Source organism: Drosophila eugracilis, unplaced genomic scaffold, assembly GCF_018153835.1.
Source record: "Drosophila eugracilis isolate 14026-0451.02 unplaced genomic scaffold, ASM1815383v1 contig_1918, whole genome shotgun sequence".
Taxonomy (NCBI): Eukaryota; Metazoa; Arthropoda; class Insecta; order Diptera; family Drosophilidae; genus Drosophila; species Drosophila eugracilis.
The window spans coordinates 43373-61312 of NW_024572775.1; the positions used below are offsets into that span (position 1 = coordinate 43373).

At 37.4% G+C, this 17940-nt stretch overlaps 1 protein-coding gene and 3 long non-coding RNA genes across 5 annotated transcripts; 2 read left to right on the forward strand and 2 right to left on the reverse strand.

Annotated features, from left to right (window-relative positions):
- Positions 1-4063: 4063 nt before the first annotated feature.
- LOC108114808 lies at positions 4064-4878 on the reverse strand. The gene is made up of 2 exons (XR_001772760.2): positions 4593-4878; positions 4064-4439 (listed from the first exon to the last, which is right to left on the reverse strand). It is a non-coding gene; the product is annotated as an uncharacterized LOC108114808 (long non-coding RNA).
- A 5227-nt stretch (positions 4879-10105) lies between these two features.
- On the reverse strand, positions 10106-10940 carry LOC121529828. Its single transcript, XR_005993656.1, has 2 exons — positions 10636-10940; positions 10106-10481 (listed from the first exon to the last, which is right to left on the reverse strand). It is a non-coding gene; the product is annotated as an uncharacterized LOC121529828 (long non-coding RNA).
- A 540-nt stretch (positions 10941-11480) lies between these two features.
- On the forward strand, positions 11481-12809 carry LOC108114806. Its single transcript, XR_001772759.2, has 2 exons — positions 11481-11725; positions 11793-12809. It is a non-coding gene; the product is annotated as an uncharacterized LOC108114806 (long non-coding RNA).
- Positions 12810-16319: 3510 nt separating this feature from the next.
- Positions 16320-17548, forward strand: LOC108114789 (iron-sulfur protein NUBPL). Of its 2 annotated transcripts, none has more exons than XM_017225904.2 (3): positions 16320-16416; positions 16484-16734; positions 16788-17548. In XM_017225904.2, the coding sequence occupies exons 2-3, from the start codon at positions 16563-16565 to the stop codon at positions 17471-17473; spliced, it is 858 nt and encodes a 285-aa protein (XP_017081393.1). In that variant the 5' UTR covers positions 16320-16416; positions 16484-16562; the 3' UTR covers positions 17474-17548. The 2 variants fall into 2 exon arrangements, with proteins under 2 accessions (XP_017081393.1, XP_017081400.1); XM_017225911.1 differs by lacking the exon at positions 16320-16416 and having other exon boundaries at positions 16426-16492; positions 16561-16734.
- Positions 17549-17940: the final 392 nt, after the last annotated feature.

A 17940-nucleotide genomic window follows, 5' to 3' on the forward strand; every position in this document is an offset into this window, starting at 1 on the left:
TAGCTGAAATTTACAGAATTATTTTCTAAAACAGGAAAGCTGACAAGCTGGACTGCGACCACAAAGAAATCTTATTTGAAACCCTAACTACGTATAATAACGCCATACATTCGGCAACTAAATATACCCGTTTTTAACTATTCTCAGGGCGGACACACGTGTTAACAAGAACATTAACTACAGTAACGAACATGATTATCTACAAAAATTAAACGAATTTCAAAACATTGTCTCCAAAGTAAAAGCTCAGTTAGAACATAAGATGAATGCAAGAATCGAGAAACTAAATGAAAACAGAGTTCAACCAATGTCGGTCAAACCTAATGACTTAATTTTCAGAAAATAGACGAAATAAACTCACACCACGCTTTTCAAAACACAAAGTACTTAAGGACAATAAAATGACACTTACTTCAATTAAGAAACAGAAATTACACAAAGACTAAAATGAAGAACAAAATAAAACCAAATTTCAATTAATTTTACAGGTTCACGCTTACTGCGGCACAAGACCTCAAGGTCCAACATTTAGACAACAATACCCCTATACTAAGAATCAACTTGGGGGAGGCAAAAATAGTTTAGACCCATAAATTTTTGACACACACAATTAACTTACAAGATTTTATCGACGGTATTGTAAATTTCAATAGAGCAATAGTTAAATTACAAAGTATCGCACACCCGGATGCGGCAACGGACGGATTATTCACGAAGTTAGAACAACTAAAGGCCAGAGTGGAAGTAATATTGCCAAAACACAGACAAAGCATTGGGTTAATAAACGGTTTAGGCGGTGTTATAAAAGTTGTAACAGGAAATCTAGATGTCTCCAATGGGCGTAGAATTCAGAGTAAAAGAGAGAGTTTAAAGACCTTGAATGAAAATCAAAGGAAGTTAACACAGATCACAAATAGACAAGAGATAATCAATAAGGACATTAAAACTAGGTTTTATAACATTACAGAACACATAAATAGGGAACAACAGATAATAAATAATTTCCTCAACGGCTACAAAAACAGCATCTCAAAGACTCTAAACTCGGAGTAAAAATTTTTACATACAATTCAATACATTTCTGGAATTAACATAAGCATCGACATATTATAAAATTATTTAAAAAACATAGAAGAAAGCATGTTATTGGCAAATCTAAATATTGTATCAACATTTATTGTATCACAAGAAGAACTAAAAATTATTAGACAAGAACTGGACGACCCGAAATTACGAGAATTGTCAGACGATTAAAAAAGATGCTAGATCTAGACGCGTTTATGATAGGAATTAAGATTAATTTTAGAATCAGAATCCCTACATTTAAACAGACACATTATCAATTTACACACATCGTCCCACTCCCCATAAATCAATCCAAATTCTTAATTGTCCCAAACTATATGGCCTATCATAACGAAAATGATATACACTACTTTTCAAAGAAATGTAATAAAATTCATAAGTATTTTATTTGTGAAAACTGAATTCAGAATAAGAGACCGATTGCCTTGATGACATTCTTACAATGAATTATGCAAAATGTAAAATCGAAGACATAGTAATGCAAGAAAGCATTACCGAGATAGAACCAGCACACATATTAATCCTAAACACTATACATTCAACTTTACAATCAAATTGTACGGCAAACATTTTCCTAAGCGGATCCGCATTAGTTACCTTTAAAAATTGCACAGTTTATATCAGTCAAATACCATATAATAAAGAATTGTCACAGTCTGAACATAGTGTGCATATCTAAAACTTATCTTGTTTTTATTCTTCTTTTTCTGTTCTCGCACAGTGGGCTTCTTTCGATTAAATAGTGCTTAAAAATAATAATTATAAATTATTATGTCTGAAATTGTCTGCTACTTAAAATCTTGTAATAAATTAATTACAACTAACCAGCCAAGCGTTTTGTGTTGGCTTTGTGATAATATGGTTCATGCCAAATGTGCCAATTTCCGTGCCACCGTATCGGATGTTTTGGCCCGAGGCGATTCCGGCTTACATTATTGCTGTGAAAGTTGTCGAGGGACTCAAAGGGAAATGAGATCTTTTATGCGGCAGACAAAAAATGGTTTTCGTGAGGTGCTCGGCGCTTTTCGTAAAGCCAGCGATTTGCTCACGGCGCTGGACACCCAATTTAATAATGTCCAATTGTTAAATGAGTCTCCAAAGCGTAAAAAATCAAACTCTTGTGTGCCGCAAATCACTAGTTCCCTTCTCGCTCCCACTTCTTACCTTCAGAACACTGAAGTGTCGCCGCAGCTGTTTGGAACGCCTTTGGCCAACACTCCGGTGAGTACGAAAAATTCGGAATCCGAATTTTCTGGACATGATGGTAGGAAATCGTTAGATAGTTTGTCTGCTTCAAGGCTTCTGGCTCCTACAGAGCCAATCTCTATTAACATCAACCCACCCGATACACCGCAGGGGAATTTCGTGCCCGGACTACCGGCGTGTACTGGCGGTGCAGGATCAGAACCTGCTACACCAAAGCCCCTAAAGGTAATCCCACCTGAGAAACATATATTTGTTTTCCGGCATTCCGAGAATACGTCTGAGTCAGACGTATTGGCATACATACAAGCCAGAACGAAAGCCGACATTAAGGTGGATAACATAACTAAATTTAAATATCCTTATAACAGAATAGTATCATCATTTAAGATTCGCGTCCCCTCGGTGGAATTTGACAAAATGTGCTCAACCAAGTTCTGGCCGGAACACATTTTCGTCCAAGAACATCGACCGGGACATAAAAAAAAAAAAATTAATCGACCTGCGGCGGTAAAACTCCCTCAAACAAAAGCCATTGAGCAAACCCTCGCAAAAAACTTACATCGTCTCTCATTCTTTCCTATCAGAACACAAGGGGGTTGCGTACTTCCTACTTTGTTTTCTGAGAGCTTTTAGAGTATGGATCTTGCGTCTGGAACCCCCAGTACGCGGTCCACCAAGACCGTATAGAATCAATTCAAAAAAGCTTTCTCTTATTTGCTCTTCGTGGCCAAAATTGGGATGCAAACTTACATCTTCCCTCCTATAAAAGCAGACTATTACTAATAAACTTACCTACCCTTGCTAACCGTAGGACAATGCTTGGCGTTGTTTTTATTAACAATCTTATTAGTGGGGACATTGATAGTCAAGCCCTCATAGGTCGCTTAAATATCAATGTGCCCGCTAGACCCACTAGAAACTATATTCCCTTATCCTTGAGACATTGCAGCTCGAACTTTGCCCTTCATGGACCATTTAGGGTATTATGTTCGAGTTACAATACCCTCTACAACATTATATCCAATACTTCTCCTACTAACATAAAAATCGTCTTACTAAACCACTTAGCTCATATATAATTAATTTATTTATTTAATATTCCACTCGGTACTATCCCCGTGTTCCGAGCCGTACGATAGACGGCAGCGCCCCTCGGTCGGTTGGGCGGGAGGTGGGTTGCGCGTTAAGCAACGGGAGTCGCGAAAAAAAAAAATTGAATCTACAGTCCCAATAATTTAAAATATCAATTTCACGGAACAAATTGAAGACATCAACTTACATAAATTAAATTTAAGATCCATCAACGCTTCCAATTCAATCATCTACTGGAAGAAATTTACAACTACGAATTTTGGAGGTATATCATAATTAGAACTATAATAATTATCATTCTTGTTAGTTTCGTGTCGCCCACGCCTTCACTTTGGCCGTCACATCAATCCAGGAGGGAAGGAGTTACCGACCAGTCGGTAGGCAACGAGCCTCCGCCCAAGCCACCCAGAGCTACCCTGGAATTGGTACGCTGAATGGGTGGCCACTCGTCATATACAATTAATTAGCTTTGGCCAGATGCTAGGTCATCATCTTAGCCGGAGCGAGCTGTCGGACGGTTTGTCATCGTTATTTAGTTTACCTACATACATACAAATGCAATTCTGTTGCAACCCAAACATTGTCCAAGCCGGGCAAAGACCATTTGAGTCGATGCCCTGCTAACGTTTTGCTGACATTGCAACAGGATGCCCCGACCCTTCAAGACAGGATATACGACACGAGCAGCCACTTGGACTGGATTCTTTGTAAACATTTATTTATTTCTTTTTGTATTTCGGTACAAGCATTTATGTATTAGTATATAAGAATCAATGTACAACTCGATAGCGAAGGCGACTTGGTCTGCGCAGAAGAATATATTTTGGCAGTCTTGTACGACAGCTCAAACAGCGAAGTCATCATTGTTCCAATTATTTACCCTAAAACTACCAACTTAGCAACCAACTATCTAAAATCCCTCGGACCACTCCCTGAAGGAAGGAAGATACATAACTCCCGCTGCTGACCAAGAAGACATCTGCACACGGCGAGCATCGGCCAGAAGACTCCCTGTGACGCAAGCCCCGGCGGCCCCGTGAGAAAACACACCGGAACTATGGAATAAGGAACATGGACAATATTATTATTGGGTTGGTGTGCTAGAAGAGAGAGTTATAATGAAAATAAATGAAATAAATAAATTATAATAAAAATAAAATATGAGATAAAAAGAGAGAATAGAAAACGAACTAAATTAGTTCTGGTACCTTGAATTTAGGGGTATTTCTAAAGGATTAGTTAGTTAGTAAGTTCACATTTTTCTCCACAAGTTGTTTCTGTAAATCTGAAATTGTGCTCTTAAATAGGAAAAATATAAAATAAAATTAATATTAGAAGTAGAAAAATAAATTTTCTTTTGCAATATTCATCAATAAGCAACATACGTCAAACTGACGCCAGTTCATTGTCAATGTATGTAATACAAATAATATGTATATCAGGATTTTTAAAATAAATATTTGACGGTGTCGAAGAAAATTTTTGTAGATTATCATAAAAAAAAATTTTTTTAAAGTACCTTACTCTTTCAATCTGTTAGGACAACTAAGCTCAGCATTTTATGACTATACGAGGTGTGTTCAAAAAGTAAGGTGACTCTTCAAATTTCATGAATTTCAAATTTTTCGATTATCGAAACCTTTTAGAAGTTATACGAGGTGTGTTCAAAAGTAAGGTGACTTTTCAAATTTCAAATTTTTCAAATTTTTCGATTATCTTCAGTTTTGGGAACAAGAAAAAGTCACATGGGGCCAAATCCGGTGAATATGGTGGCTGAGGCATTATTGTGGTGTTGTTTTTGGCCAAAAATCCAAATCCTTTGATCCATATTTTTCGGTAGCAAAAATCGCCGAGCTCGCAAAACAACTTGTAACTTTACGCCTCTCACAACCAAACAAAGAGGATGTTCCATTGAAACTTGGTACAGATGTTAGGGAAGAGTGTACCAATATAACAAAAAAAAAAAATCGATAATCGAAAAATTTGAAATTCGCGAAATTTGAAGAGTCACCTTACTTTTGAAACCCTCGTATAATGTCAATAAATTCATATATATTCATTAAAATAATAATAACGGAAGCTAAGTATGTTTTAATTGATAATATTGAGTCTGAAATGCAAACTTCGCTATGTTAAATTTCTTTCCAAAAATGTTTTCCAACAGTACACTTGATTTAAAAAATTTGTGTTACTTTTGCTATCGATTACTATCGAAACGTAAAACATCATTTAATTTATTCTAACGGGATAGCGCCGCCACTAGTTTTGTATTTTAGATATGGAAAACAGTTGTAAGTGTTAAAAAGTTCGACAATGTTTAATTTAAAAAAGCCGAAATTGATTGTTTTGTCGTTATAGCTTAATCCTGTGTGTAATCTAACCTATTTGGTTGGTGGATGTTCATAAGCTGATTAATTCCTGATGTTATGTTATAGCCATGGGCTAGCCAATGGGCGTAGAATTCAGAGTAAAAGAGAGAGTTTAAAGACCTTGAATGAAAATCAAAGGAAGTTAACACAGATCACAAATAGACAAGAGATAATCAATAAGGACATTAAAACTACGTTTTATAACATTACAGAACACATAAATAGGGAACAACAGATAATAAATAATTTCCTCAACGGCTACAAAAACAGCATCTCAAAGACTCTAAACTCGGAGTAAAAATTTTTACATACAATTCAATACATTTCTGGAATTAACATAAGCATCGACATATTATAAAATTATTTAAAAAACATAGAAGAAAGCATGTTATTGGCAAATCTAAATATTGTATCAACATTTATTGTATCACAAGAACTAAAAATTATTAGACAAGAACTGGACGACCCGAAATTACGGGAATTGTCAGACGAAAAAGATGCTAGATCTAGACGCGTTTATGATAGGAATTAAGATTAATTTTAGAATCAGAATCCCTACATTTAAACAGACACATTATCAATTTACACACATCGTCCCACTCCCCATAAATCAATCCAAATTCTTAATTGTCCCAAACTATATGGCCTATCATAACGAAAATGATATACACTACTTTTCAAAGAAATGTAATAAAATTCATAAGTATTTTATTTGTGAAAACTCAATTCAGAATAAGAGACCGATTGCCTTGATGACATTCTTACAGTGAATTATGCAAAATGTAAAATCGAAAACATAGTAATGCAAGAAAGCATTACCGAGATAGAACCAGCACACATATTAATCCTAAACACTATACATTCAACTTTACAATCAAATTGTACGGCAAACATTTTCCTAAGCGGATCCGCATTAGTTACCTTTTAAAAATTGCACAGTTTATATCAATCAAATAACATATAATAAAGAATTGTCACAGTCTGAACATAGTGTGCATATCTAAAACTTATCTTGTTTTTATACCCGTTACTCGTAGAGTAAAAGGGTATACTAGATTCGTTGAAAAGTATGTAACAGATAGAAGGAAGCTTTTGCGACCCTATAAAGTATATATATTCTTGATCAGGATCAATAGCGAAGTCGATTGAGCCATGTCCGTCTGTCCGTCCGTCCGTCCGTCCGTCCGTCCGTCTGTCCGTCCGTCCGTCCGTCCGTCCGTCCGTCCGTATGAACGCTGAGATCTCAGGAACTATAGCAGATACAAGGTTGAGATTAAGCATGAAGATTCTTGAGGTCCCGGGACAGCGCAAGTTTATTACAGCATCCTGCCACGCCCACGCTAACGCCCACAAATCGCAAAAAACTAAAATTGCTGAAATCTCAGTAACTATTGCAGTTAGAAAGTTGAAATTCAGAAAGTATAATCTTTAGATGACAGCGCATCTTATAGTAGTACTACTATCCGGCCACACCCACCCATACGCCCACAAGGCTCAAAAGACGGTTTTCGGATTTTCTAGAAAAGCTGATATCTCGGTAACTATAAGAGATAGAAAGTTCGGATTAAGCATGTATGTTTCTATGATGCTCCCAATGCGAATTGTTTTTTCCGATCACGCCACGCCCACTCTAACGCCCACAAAACCCGAAAAACCAAAAATGCAAAAATCTCGAAAACTATAAGAGCTACACAATTTTGCTTAGGAACACGTATTTAGGAGATGCCTCTGCAACTTGCCACGAAGTTGCATTTGGCCACGCCCCTTCTAACGCCCTCAAACCGCGGAAAACTGTGGAGTCTATAATATAATTATGAATGCCTTCGTTTGACCTTGTGTAACTTATTTCTGTCAATATCTATCGATTTACCAAAGATTTTTCAAATCGGAACATTATTTCGCTATTTATGAAGAAATTAAGGTTATAAGGCTCCACATGGGCAGTGACGTCACTATAAGCATACTCAACATACTTCCTCTGACAATAGGTGGCGCCTTGTGAATTTCCACTAGCAAAATTAATATTTTAAAATTGTGTAAAACAGTAACGGGTATCTTATAGTCGCGGCACTCGACTATAGCGTTTCCTCTTGTTATTCTTCTTTTTCTGTTCTCGCACAGTGGGCTTCTTTCGATTAAATAGTGCTTAAAAATAATAATTATAAATCATTATGTCTGAAATTGTCTGCTACTTAAAATCTTGTAACAAAATAATTACAACTAACCAGCCAAGCGTTTTGTGTTGGCTTTGTGATAATATGGTTCATGCCAAATGTGCCAATTTCCGTGCCACCGTATCGGATGTTTTGGCCCGAGGCGATTCCGGCTTACATTATTGCTGTGAAAGTTGTCGAGGGACTCAAAGGGAAATGAGATCTTTTATGCGGCAGACAAAAATGGTTTTCATGAGGTGCTCGGCGCTTTTCGTAAAGCCAGCGATTTGCTCACGGCGCTGGACACCCAATTTAATAATGTCCAATTGTTAAATGAGTCTCCAAAGCGTAAAAATCAAACTCTTTGTGTGCCGCAGATCACTAGTTCCCTTCTCGCTCCCACTCTTACCTTCAGAACACTGAAGTGTCGCCGCAGCTGTTTGGAACGCCTTTGGCCAACACTCCGGTGAGTACGAAAAATTCGGAACCGAATTTTCTGGACATGATGGTAGGAAAACGTTAGATAGTTTGTCTGCTTCAAGGCTCCTGGCTCCTACAGAGCCAATCTCCATTAACATCAACCCACCCGATACACCGCAGGGGGAATTTCGTGCCCGGACTACCGGCGTGTACTGGCGGTGCAGGATCAGAACCTGCTACACCAAAGCCCCCTAAAGGTAATCCCACCTGAGAAACATATATTTGTTTTCCGGCATTCCGAGAATACGTCTGAGTCAGACGTATTGGCATACATACAAGCCAGAACGAAAGCCGACATTAAGGTGGATAACATAACTAAATTTAAATATCCTTATAACAGAATAGTATCATTATTTAAGATTCGCGTCCCCTCGGTGGAATTTGACAAAATGTGCTCAACCAAGTTCTGGCCGGAACACATTTTCGTCCAAGAACATCGACCGGGACATAAAAAAAATAAAATTAATCGACCTGCGGCGGTAAAACTCCCTCAAACAAAAGCCATTGAAAAAAAAACTAACATCGTCTCTCATTCTTTCCTATCAGAACACAAGGGGGTTGCGTACTTCCTACTTTGTTTTCTGAGAGCTTTTAGAGTATGGATCTTGCGTCTGGAACCCCCAGTACGCGGTCCACCAAGACCGTATAGAATCAATTCAAAAAGCTTTCTCTTATTTGCTCTTCGTGGCCAAAATTGGGATGCAAACTTACATCTTCCCTCCCTATAAAAGCAGACTATTACTAATAAACTTACCTACCCTTGCTAACCGTAGGACAATGCTTGGCGTTGTTTTTATTAACAATCTTATTAGTGGGGACATTGATAGTCAAGCCCTAATAGGTCGCTTAAATATCAATGTGCCCGCTAGACCCACTAGAAACTATATTCCCTTATCCTTGAGACATTGCAGCTCGAACTTTGCCCTTCATGAACCATTTAGGGTATTATGTTCGAGTTACAATACCCTCTACAATACCCTACTAACATAAAAATCGTCTTACTAAACCACTTAGCTCATATATAATTAATTTATTTATTTAATATTCCACTCGGTACTATCCCCGTGTTCCGAGCCGTACGATAGACGGCAGCGCCCCTCGGTCGGTTGGGCGGGAGGTGGGTTGCGCGTTAAGCAACGGGAGTCGCGAAAAAAAAAAAATTGAATCTACAGTCCCAATAATTTAAAATATCAATTTCACGGAACAAATTGAAGACATCAACTTACATAAATTAAATTTAAGATCCATCAACGCTTCCAATTCAATCATCTACTGGAAGAAATTTACAACTACGAATTTTGAGGTATATCATAATTAGAACTATAATAATTATCATTCTTGTTAGTTTCGTGTCGCCCACGCCTTCACTTTGGCCGTCACATCAATCCAGGAGGGAAGGAGTTACCGACCAGTCGGTAGGCAACGAGCCTTCCGCCCAAGCCACCCAGAGCTACCCCTGGAATTGGTACGCTGAATGGGTGGCCACTCGTCATATACAATTAATTAGCTTTGGCCAGATGCTAGGTCATCATCTTAGCCGGAGCGAGCTGTCGGACGGTTTGTCATCGTTATTTAGTTTACCTACATACATACAAATGCAATTCTGTTGCAACCCAAACATTGTCCAAGCCGGGCAAAGACCATTTGAGTCGATGCCCTGCTAACGTTTTGCTGACATTGCAACAGGATGCCCCGACCCTTCAAGACAGGATATACGACACGAGCAGCCACTTGGACTGGATTCTTTGTAAACATTTATTTATTTCTTTTTGTATTTCGGTACAAGCATTTATGTATTAGTATATAAGAATCAATGTACAACTCGATAGCGAAGGCGACTTGGTCTGCGCAGAAGAATATATTTTGGCAGTCTTGTACGACAGCTCAAACAGCGAAGTCATCATTGTTCCAATTATTTACCCTAAAACTACCAACTTAGCAACCAACTATCTAAAATCCCTCGGACCACTCCCTGAAGGAAGGAAGATACATAACTCCCGCTGCTGACCAAGAAGACATCTGCACACGGCGAGCATCGGCCAGAAGACTCCCTGTGACGCAAGCCCCGGCGGCCCCGTGAGAAAACACACCGGAACTATGGAATAAGGAACATGGACAATATTATTATTGGGTTGGTGTGCTAGAAGAGAGAGTTATAATGAAAATAAATGAAATAAATAAATTATAATAAAAAATAAAATATGAGATAAAAAGAGAGAATAGAAAACGAACTAAATTAGTTCTGGTACCTTGAATTTAGGGGTATTTCTAAAGGATTAGTTAGTTAGTAAGTTCACATTTTTCTCCACAAGTTGTTTCTGTAAATCTGAAATTGTGCTCTTAAATAGGAAAAATATAAAATAAAATTAATATTAGAAGTAGAAAAATAAATTTTCTTTTGCAATATTCATCAATAAGCAACATACGTCAAACTGACGCCAGTTCATTGTCAATGTATGTAATACAAATAATATGTATATCAGGATTTTTAAAATAAATATTTGACGGTGTCGAAGAAAATTTTTGTAGATTATCATAAAAAAAAATTTTTTTAAAGTACCTTACTCTTTCAATCTGTTAGGACAACTAAGCTCAGCATTTTATGACTATACGAGGTGTGTTCAAAAAGTAAGGTGACTCTTCAAATTTCGCGAATTTCAAATTTTTCGATTATCGAAACCTTTTAGAAGTTATACGAGGTGTGTTCAAAAAGTAAGGTGACTTTTCAAATTTCAAATTTTTCAAATTTTTCGATTATCTTCAGTTTTGGGAACAAGAAAAAGTCACATGGGGCCAAATCCGGTGAATATGGTGGCTGAGGCATTATTGTGGTGTTGTTTTTGGCCAAAAAATCCAAATCCTTTGATCCATATTTTTCGGTAGCAAAAAATCGCCGAGCTCGCAAAACAACTTGTAACTTTACGCCTCTCACAACCAAACAAAAGAGGATGTTCCATTGAAACTTGGTACAGATGTTAGGGAAGAGTGTACCAATATAACAAAACAAAAAAATCGATAATCGAAAAATTTGAAATTCGCGAAATTTGAAGAGTCACCTTACTTTTTGAACACACCTCGTATAATGTCAATAAATTCATATATATTCATTAAAATAATAATAACGGAAGCTAAGTATGTTTTAATTGATAATATTGAGTCTGAAATGCAAACTTCGCTATGTTAAATTTCTTTCCAAAAATGTTTTCCAACAGTACACTTGATTTAAAAAATTTGTGTTACTTTTGCTATCGATTACTATCGAAACGTAAAACATCATTTTATTTATTCTATCGGGATAGCGCCGCCACTAGTTTTGTATTTTAGATATGGAAAACAGTTGTAAGTGTTAAAAAGTTCGACAATGTTTAATTTAAAAAAGCCGAAATTGATTGTTTTGTCGTTATAGCTTAATCCTGTGTGTAATCTAACCTATTTGGTTGGTGGATGTTCATAAGCTGATTAATTCCTGATGTTATGTTATAGCCATGGGCTAGCCAATGGGCGTAGAATTCAGAGTAAAAGAGAGAGTTTAAAGACCTTGAATGAAAATCAAAGGAAGTTAACACAGATCACAAATAGACAAGAGATAATCAATAAGGACATTAAAACTACGTTTTATAACATTACAGAACACATAAATAGGGAACAACAGATAATAAATAATTTCCTCAACGGCTACAAAAACAGCATCTCAAAGACTCTAAACTCGGAGTAAAAATTTTTACATACAATTCAATACATTTCTGGAATTAACATAAGCATCGACATATTATAAAATTATTTAAAAAACATAGAAGAAAGCATGTTATTGGCAAATCTAAATATTGTATCAACATTTATTGTATCACAAGAACTAAAAATTATTAGACAAGAACTGGACGACCCGAAATTACGGGAATTGTCAGACGAAAAAAGATGCTAGATCTAGACGCGTTTATGATAGGAATTAAGATTAATTTTAGAATCAGAATCCCTACATTTAAACAGACACATTATCAATTTACACACATCGTCCCACTCCCCATAAATCAATCCAAATTCTTAATTGTCCCAAACTATATGGCCTATCATAACGAAAATGATATACACTACTTTTCAAAGAAATGTAATAAAATTCATAAGTATTTTATTTGTGAAAACTCAATTCAGAATAAGAGACCGATTGCCTTGATGACATTCTTACAGTGAATTATGCAAAATGTAAAATCGAAAACATAGTAATGCAAGAAAGCATTACCGAGATAGAACCAGCACACATATTAATCCTAAACACTATACATTCAACTTTACAATCAAATTGTACGGCAAACATTTTCCTAAGCGGATCCGCATTAGTTACCTTTAAAAATTGCACAGTTTATATCAATCAAATAACATATAATAAAGAATTGTCACAGTCTGAACATAGTGTGCATATCTAAAACTTATCTTGTTTTTATACCCGTTACTCGTAGAGTAAAAGGGTATACTAGATTCGTTGAAAAGTATGTAACAGATAGAAGGAAGCTTTTGCGACCCTATAAAGTATATATATTCTTGATCAGGATCAATAGCGAAGTCGATTGAGCCATGTCCGTCTGTCCGTCCGTCCGTCCGTCCGTCCGTCCGTCCGTCCGTATGAACGCTGAGATCTCAGGAACTATAGCAGATACAAGGTTGAGATTAAGCATGAAGATTCTTGAGGTCCCGGGACAGCGCAAGTTTATTACAGCATCCTGCCACGCCCACGCTAACGCCCACAAATCGCAAAAAACTAAAATTGCTGAAATCTCAGTAACTATTGCAGTTAGAAAGTTGAAATTCAGAAAGTATAATCTTTAGATGACAGCGCATCTTATAGTAGTACTACTATCCGGCCACACCCACCCATACGCCCACAAGGCTCAAAAGACGGTTTTCGGATTTTCTAGAAAAGCTGATATCTCGGTAACTATAAGAGATAGAAAGTTCGGATTAAGCATGTATGTTTCTATGATGCTCCCAATGCGAATTGTTTTTTCCGATCACGCCACGCCCACTCTAACGCCCACAAAACCCGAAAAACCAAAAATGCAAAAATCTCGAAAACTATAAGAGCTACACAATTTTGCTTAGGAACACGTATTTAGGAGATGCCTCTGCAACTTGCCACGAAGTTGCATTTGGCCACGCCCCTTCTAACGCCCTCAAACCGCGGAAATGGTAGGAAAACGTTAGATAGTTTGTCTGCTTCAAGGCTCCTGGCTCCTACAGAGCCAATCTCCATTAACATCAACCCACCCGATACACCGCAGGGGAATTTCGTGCCCGGACTACCGGCGTGTACTGGCGGTGCAGGATCAGAACCTGCTACACCAAAGCCCCTAAAGGTAATCCCACCTGAGAAACATATATTTGTTTTCCGGCATTCCGAGAATACGTCTGAGTCAGACGTATTGGCATACATACAAGCCAGAACGAAAGCCGACATTAAGGTGGATAACATAACTAAATTTAAATATCCTTATAACAGAATAGTATCATCATTTAAGATTCGCGTCCCCTCGGTGGAATTTGACAAAATGTGCTCAACCAAGTTCTGGCCGGAACACATTTTCGTCCAAGAACATCGACCGGGACATAAAAAAAAAAAAAATTAATCGACCTGCGGCGGTAAAACTCCCTCAAACAAAAGCCATTGAGCAAACCCTCGCAAAAAACTAACATCGTCTCTCATTCTTTCCTATCAGAACACAAGGGGGTTGCGTACTTCCTACTTTGTTTTCTGAGAGCTTTTAGAGTATGGATCTTGCGTCTGGAACCCCCAGTACGCGGTCCACCAAGACCGTATAGAATCAATTCAAAAAAGCTTTCTCTTATTTGCTCTTCGTGGCCAAAATTGGGATGCAAACTTACATCTTCCCTCCTATAAAAGCAGACTATTACTAATAAACTTACCTACCCTTGCTAACCGTAGGACAATGCTTGGCGTTGTTTTTATTAACAATCTTATTAGTGGGGACATTGATAGTCAAGCCCTAATAGGTCGCTTAAATATCAATGTGCCCGCTAGACCCACTAGAAACTATATTCCCTTATCCTTGAGACATTGCAGCTCGAACTTTGCCCTTCATGAACCATTTAGGGTATTATGTTCGAGTTACAATACCCTCTACAATACCCTACTAACATAAAAATCGTCTTACTAAACCACTTAGCTCATATATAATTAATTTATTTATTTAATATTCCACTCGGTACTATCCCCGTGTTCCGAGCCGTACGATAGACGGCAGCGCCCCTCGGTCGGTTGGGCGGGAGGTGGGTTGCGCGTTAAGCAACGGGAGTCGCGAAAAAAAAAAAAATTGAATCTACAGTCCCAATAATTTAAAATATCAATTTCACGGAACAAATTGAAGACATCAACATACATAAATTAAATTTAAGATCCATCAACGCTTCCAATTCAATCATCTACTGGAAGAAATTTACAACTACGAATTTTGGAGGTATATCATAATTAGAACTATAATAATTATCATTCTTGTTAGTTTCGTGTCGCCCACGCCTTCACTTTGGCCGTCACATCAATCCAGGAGGGAAGGAGTTACCGACCAGTCGGTAGGCAACGAGCCTCCGCCCAAGCCACCCAGAGCTACCCTGGAATTGGTACGCTGAATGGGTGGCCACTCGTCATATACAATTAATTAGCTTTGGCCAGATGCTAGGTCATCATCTTAGCCGGAGCGAGCTGTCGGACGGTTTGTCATCGTTATTTAGTTTACCTACATACATACAAATGCAATTCTGTTGCAACCCAAACATTGTCCAAGCCGGGCAAAGACCATTTGAGTCGATGCCCTGCTAACGTTTTGCTGACATTGCAACAGGATGCCCCGACCCTTCAAGACAGGATATACGACACGAGCAGCCACTTGGACTGGATTCTTTGTAAACATTTATTTATTTCTTTTGTATTTCGGTACAAGCATTTATGTATTAGTATATAAGAATCAATGTACAACTCGATAGCGAAGGCGACTTGGTCTGCGCAGAAGAATATATTTTGGCAGTCTTGTACGACAGCTCAAACAGCGAAGTCATCATTGTTCCAATTATTTACCCTAAAACTACCAACTTAGCAACCAACTATCTAAAATCCCTCGGACCACTCCCTGAAGGAAGGAAGATACATAACTCCCGCTGCTGACCAAGAAGACATCTGCACCCGGCGAGCATCGGCCAGAAGACTCCCTGTGACGCAAGCCCCGGCGGCCCCGTGAGAAAACACACCGGAACTATGGAATAAGGAACATGGACAATATTATTATTGGGTTGGTGTGCTAGAAGAGAGAGTTATAATGAAAATAAATGAAATAAATAAATTATAATAAAAATAAAATATGAGATAAAAAGAGAGAATAGAAAACGAACTAAATTAGTTCTGGTACCTTGAATTTAGGGGTATTTCTAAAGGATTAGTTAGTTAGTAAGTTCACATTTTTCTCCACAAGTTGTTTCTGTAAATCTGAAATTGTGCTCTTAAATAGGAAAAATATAAAATAAAATTAATATTAGAAGTAGAAAAATAAATTTTCTTTTGCAATATTCATCAATAAGCAACATACGTCAAACTGACGCCAGTTCATTGTCAATGTATGTAATACAAATAATATGTATATCAGGATTTTTAAAATAAATATTTGACGGTGTCGAAGAAAATTTTTGTAGATTATCATAAAAAAAAATTTTTTTAAAGTACCTTACTCTTTCAATCTGTTAGGACAACTAAGCTCAGCATTTTATGACTATATAATGTCAATAAATTCATATATATTCATTAAAATAATAATAACGGAAGCTAAGTATGTTTTAATTGATAATATTGAGTCTGAAATGCAAACTTCGCTATGTTAAATTTCTTTCCAAAAATGTTTTCCAACAGTACACTTGATTTAAAAAATTTGTGTTACTTTTGCTATCGATTACTATCGAAACGTAAAACATCATTTTATTTATTCTATCGGGATAGCGCCGCCACTAGTTTTGTATTTTAGATATGGAAAACAGTTGTAAGTGTTAAAAAGTTCGACAATGTTTAATTTAAAAAAGCCGAAATTGATTGTTTTGTCGTTATAGCTTAATCCTGTTCGTAATCTAACCTATTTGGTTGGTGGATGTTCATAAGCTGATTAATTCCTGATGTTATGTTATAGCCATGTTCCATCAGCTGATCGGCAGTCTACGCCGCTCCTACGCAACTAAAATGTGTGGGCACCAGGTGGCTTTAATGGCGCGAGGACTGCCAAAGAAGGAACCAATTAATGGAGTAAAAGACATAATTGTCATCGCATCCGGAAAAGGAGGTGTAGGCAAAAGCACAATCGCAGGTTGGCTACAAAGATATATTCTGAGCCATGGTGATGTTAGTTTGTCTTTTCAGCTAATTTCGCTTGCAGCATGGCGAGACTAGGAAAGCGGGTGGGATTGCTGGACGGGGATGTATTTGGGCCCACTGTTCCTCTTCTAATGAATGTCTATAATGAGCCAGTTGTAAACGAGAGAAATCGGATTATTCCGTCGCAAAACTATGATGTAAAATGTTTATCCATGGGTATGATCACACCCGTGGACGGAGCCGTAATTTGGCGCGGGCCTCTTGTGATGTCAGCCATACAACGTCTGTTAAAGGGTGCTGAATGGGGACTGTTAGATGTGTTAGTCATAGATACTCCACCAGGTACTGGAGATGTTCATCTTTCAGTGTTCCAGAATGCACCTATCAGTGGTGTTATTTTGGTAACAACGCCTCACATTGCTGCCGTACAAGTAACTTTAAAGGGTGCAAAGATGTACGAAAAGTTCAATATTCCAATTTACGGCGTAGTGGAGAACATGAGTTATTCTATTTGTAAAAACTGTAATCAACGCGTGGAGCTCTTTAGAGACAGCATAATGAATTCATTACCTCGTAAACTTATTTCCCTACCGCTTGACTTACACATATCGGAGTGCAACGAGAGTGGTATACCAATTGTTATAAAGTATCCGGACAGCGATTACACAAATTTATTTCTTCAATTAGCAAAGGAAATTTGTGAAATTCTTGATAAACATAACAATTTGTAATCCTATCCATGTGCGTATTCTCTAAGGAAGTTTTATATATGCATACATACATAAATATATACTTTTCTCGTTTCATTTTTGTTTGTTGCTCAATTTAAATAAATATTAATCGGCAGACCACGAAGAAATCCTTGCCGAGCTAAATTAAAGATCATATTTTTTTTTGGTTTTTGCTACCGCTCTCACTTTGACGAGAGCGGGAGCAGAGACGTAAACGAAAAATGATCTGCTTTGCTCTGCTCCGAGCTACGAAAAGTTTAGATCTATAGCTATAGAAATAGCAGAAAATAATATTCTGTGCTCTGCGTAGCCGTAGACATAGTCGAAAATTGAGAGCAAAGCAAAACATATTTTTTTTTGTGCTACGGCTCCCGGATATTTCTGTTTTGGCTATTCTGTTTCTTATGCATCGTAGTAAATGCAAACCCTGCTTATCAGAGGCCATTATATGTTAGGTGTCGCTGCGT

Excerpts from the sequence above, each read along its gene's own strand:
- LOC108114789 (XM_017225904.2), top strand. The coding sequence starts at position 16,563 with ATGTTCCATCAGCTGATCGGCAGTCTACGCCGCTCCTACGCAACTAAA. Across the intron at positions 16,735-16,787 it reads AGGCAAAAGCACAATCGCAG|CTAATTTCGCTTGCAGCATG; the intron begins GTTGGCTACAAA and ends TTGTCTTTTCAG.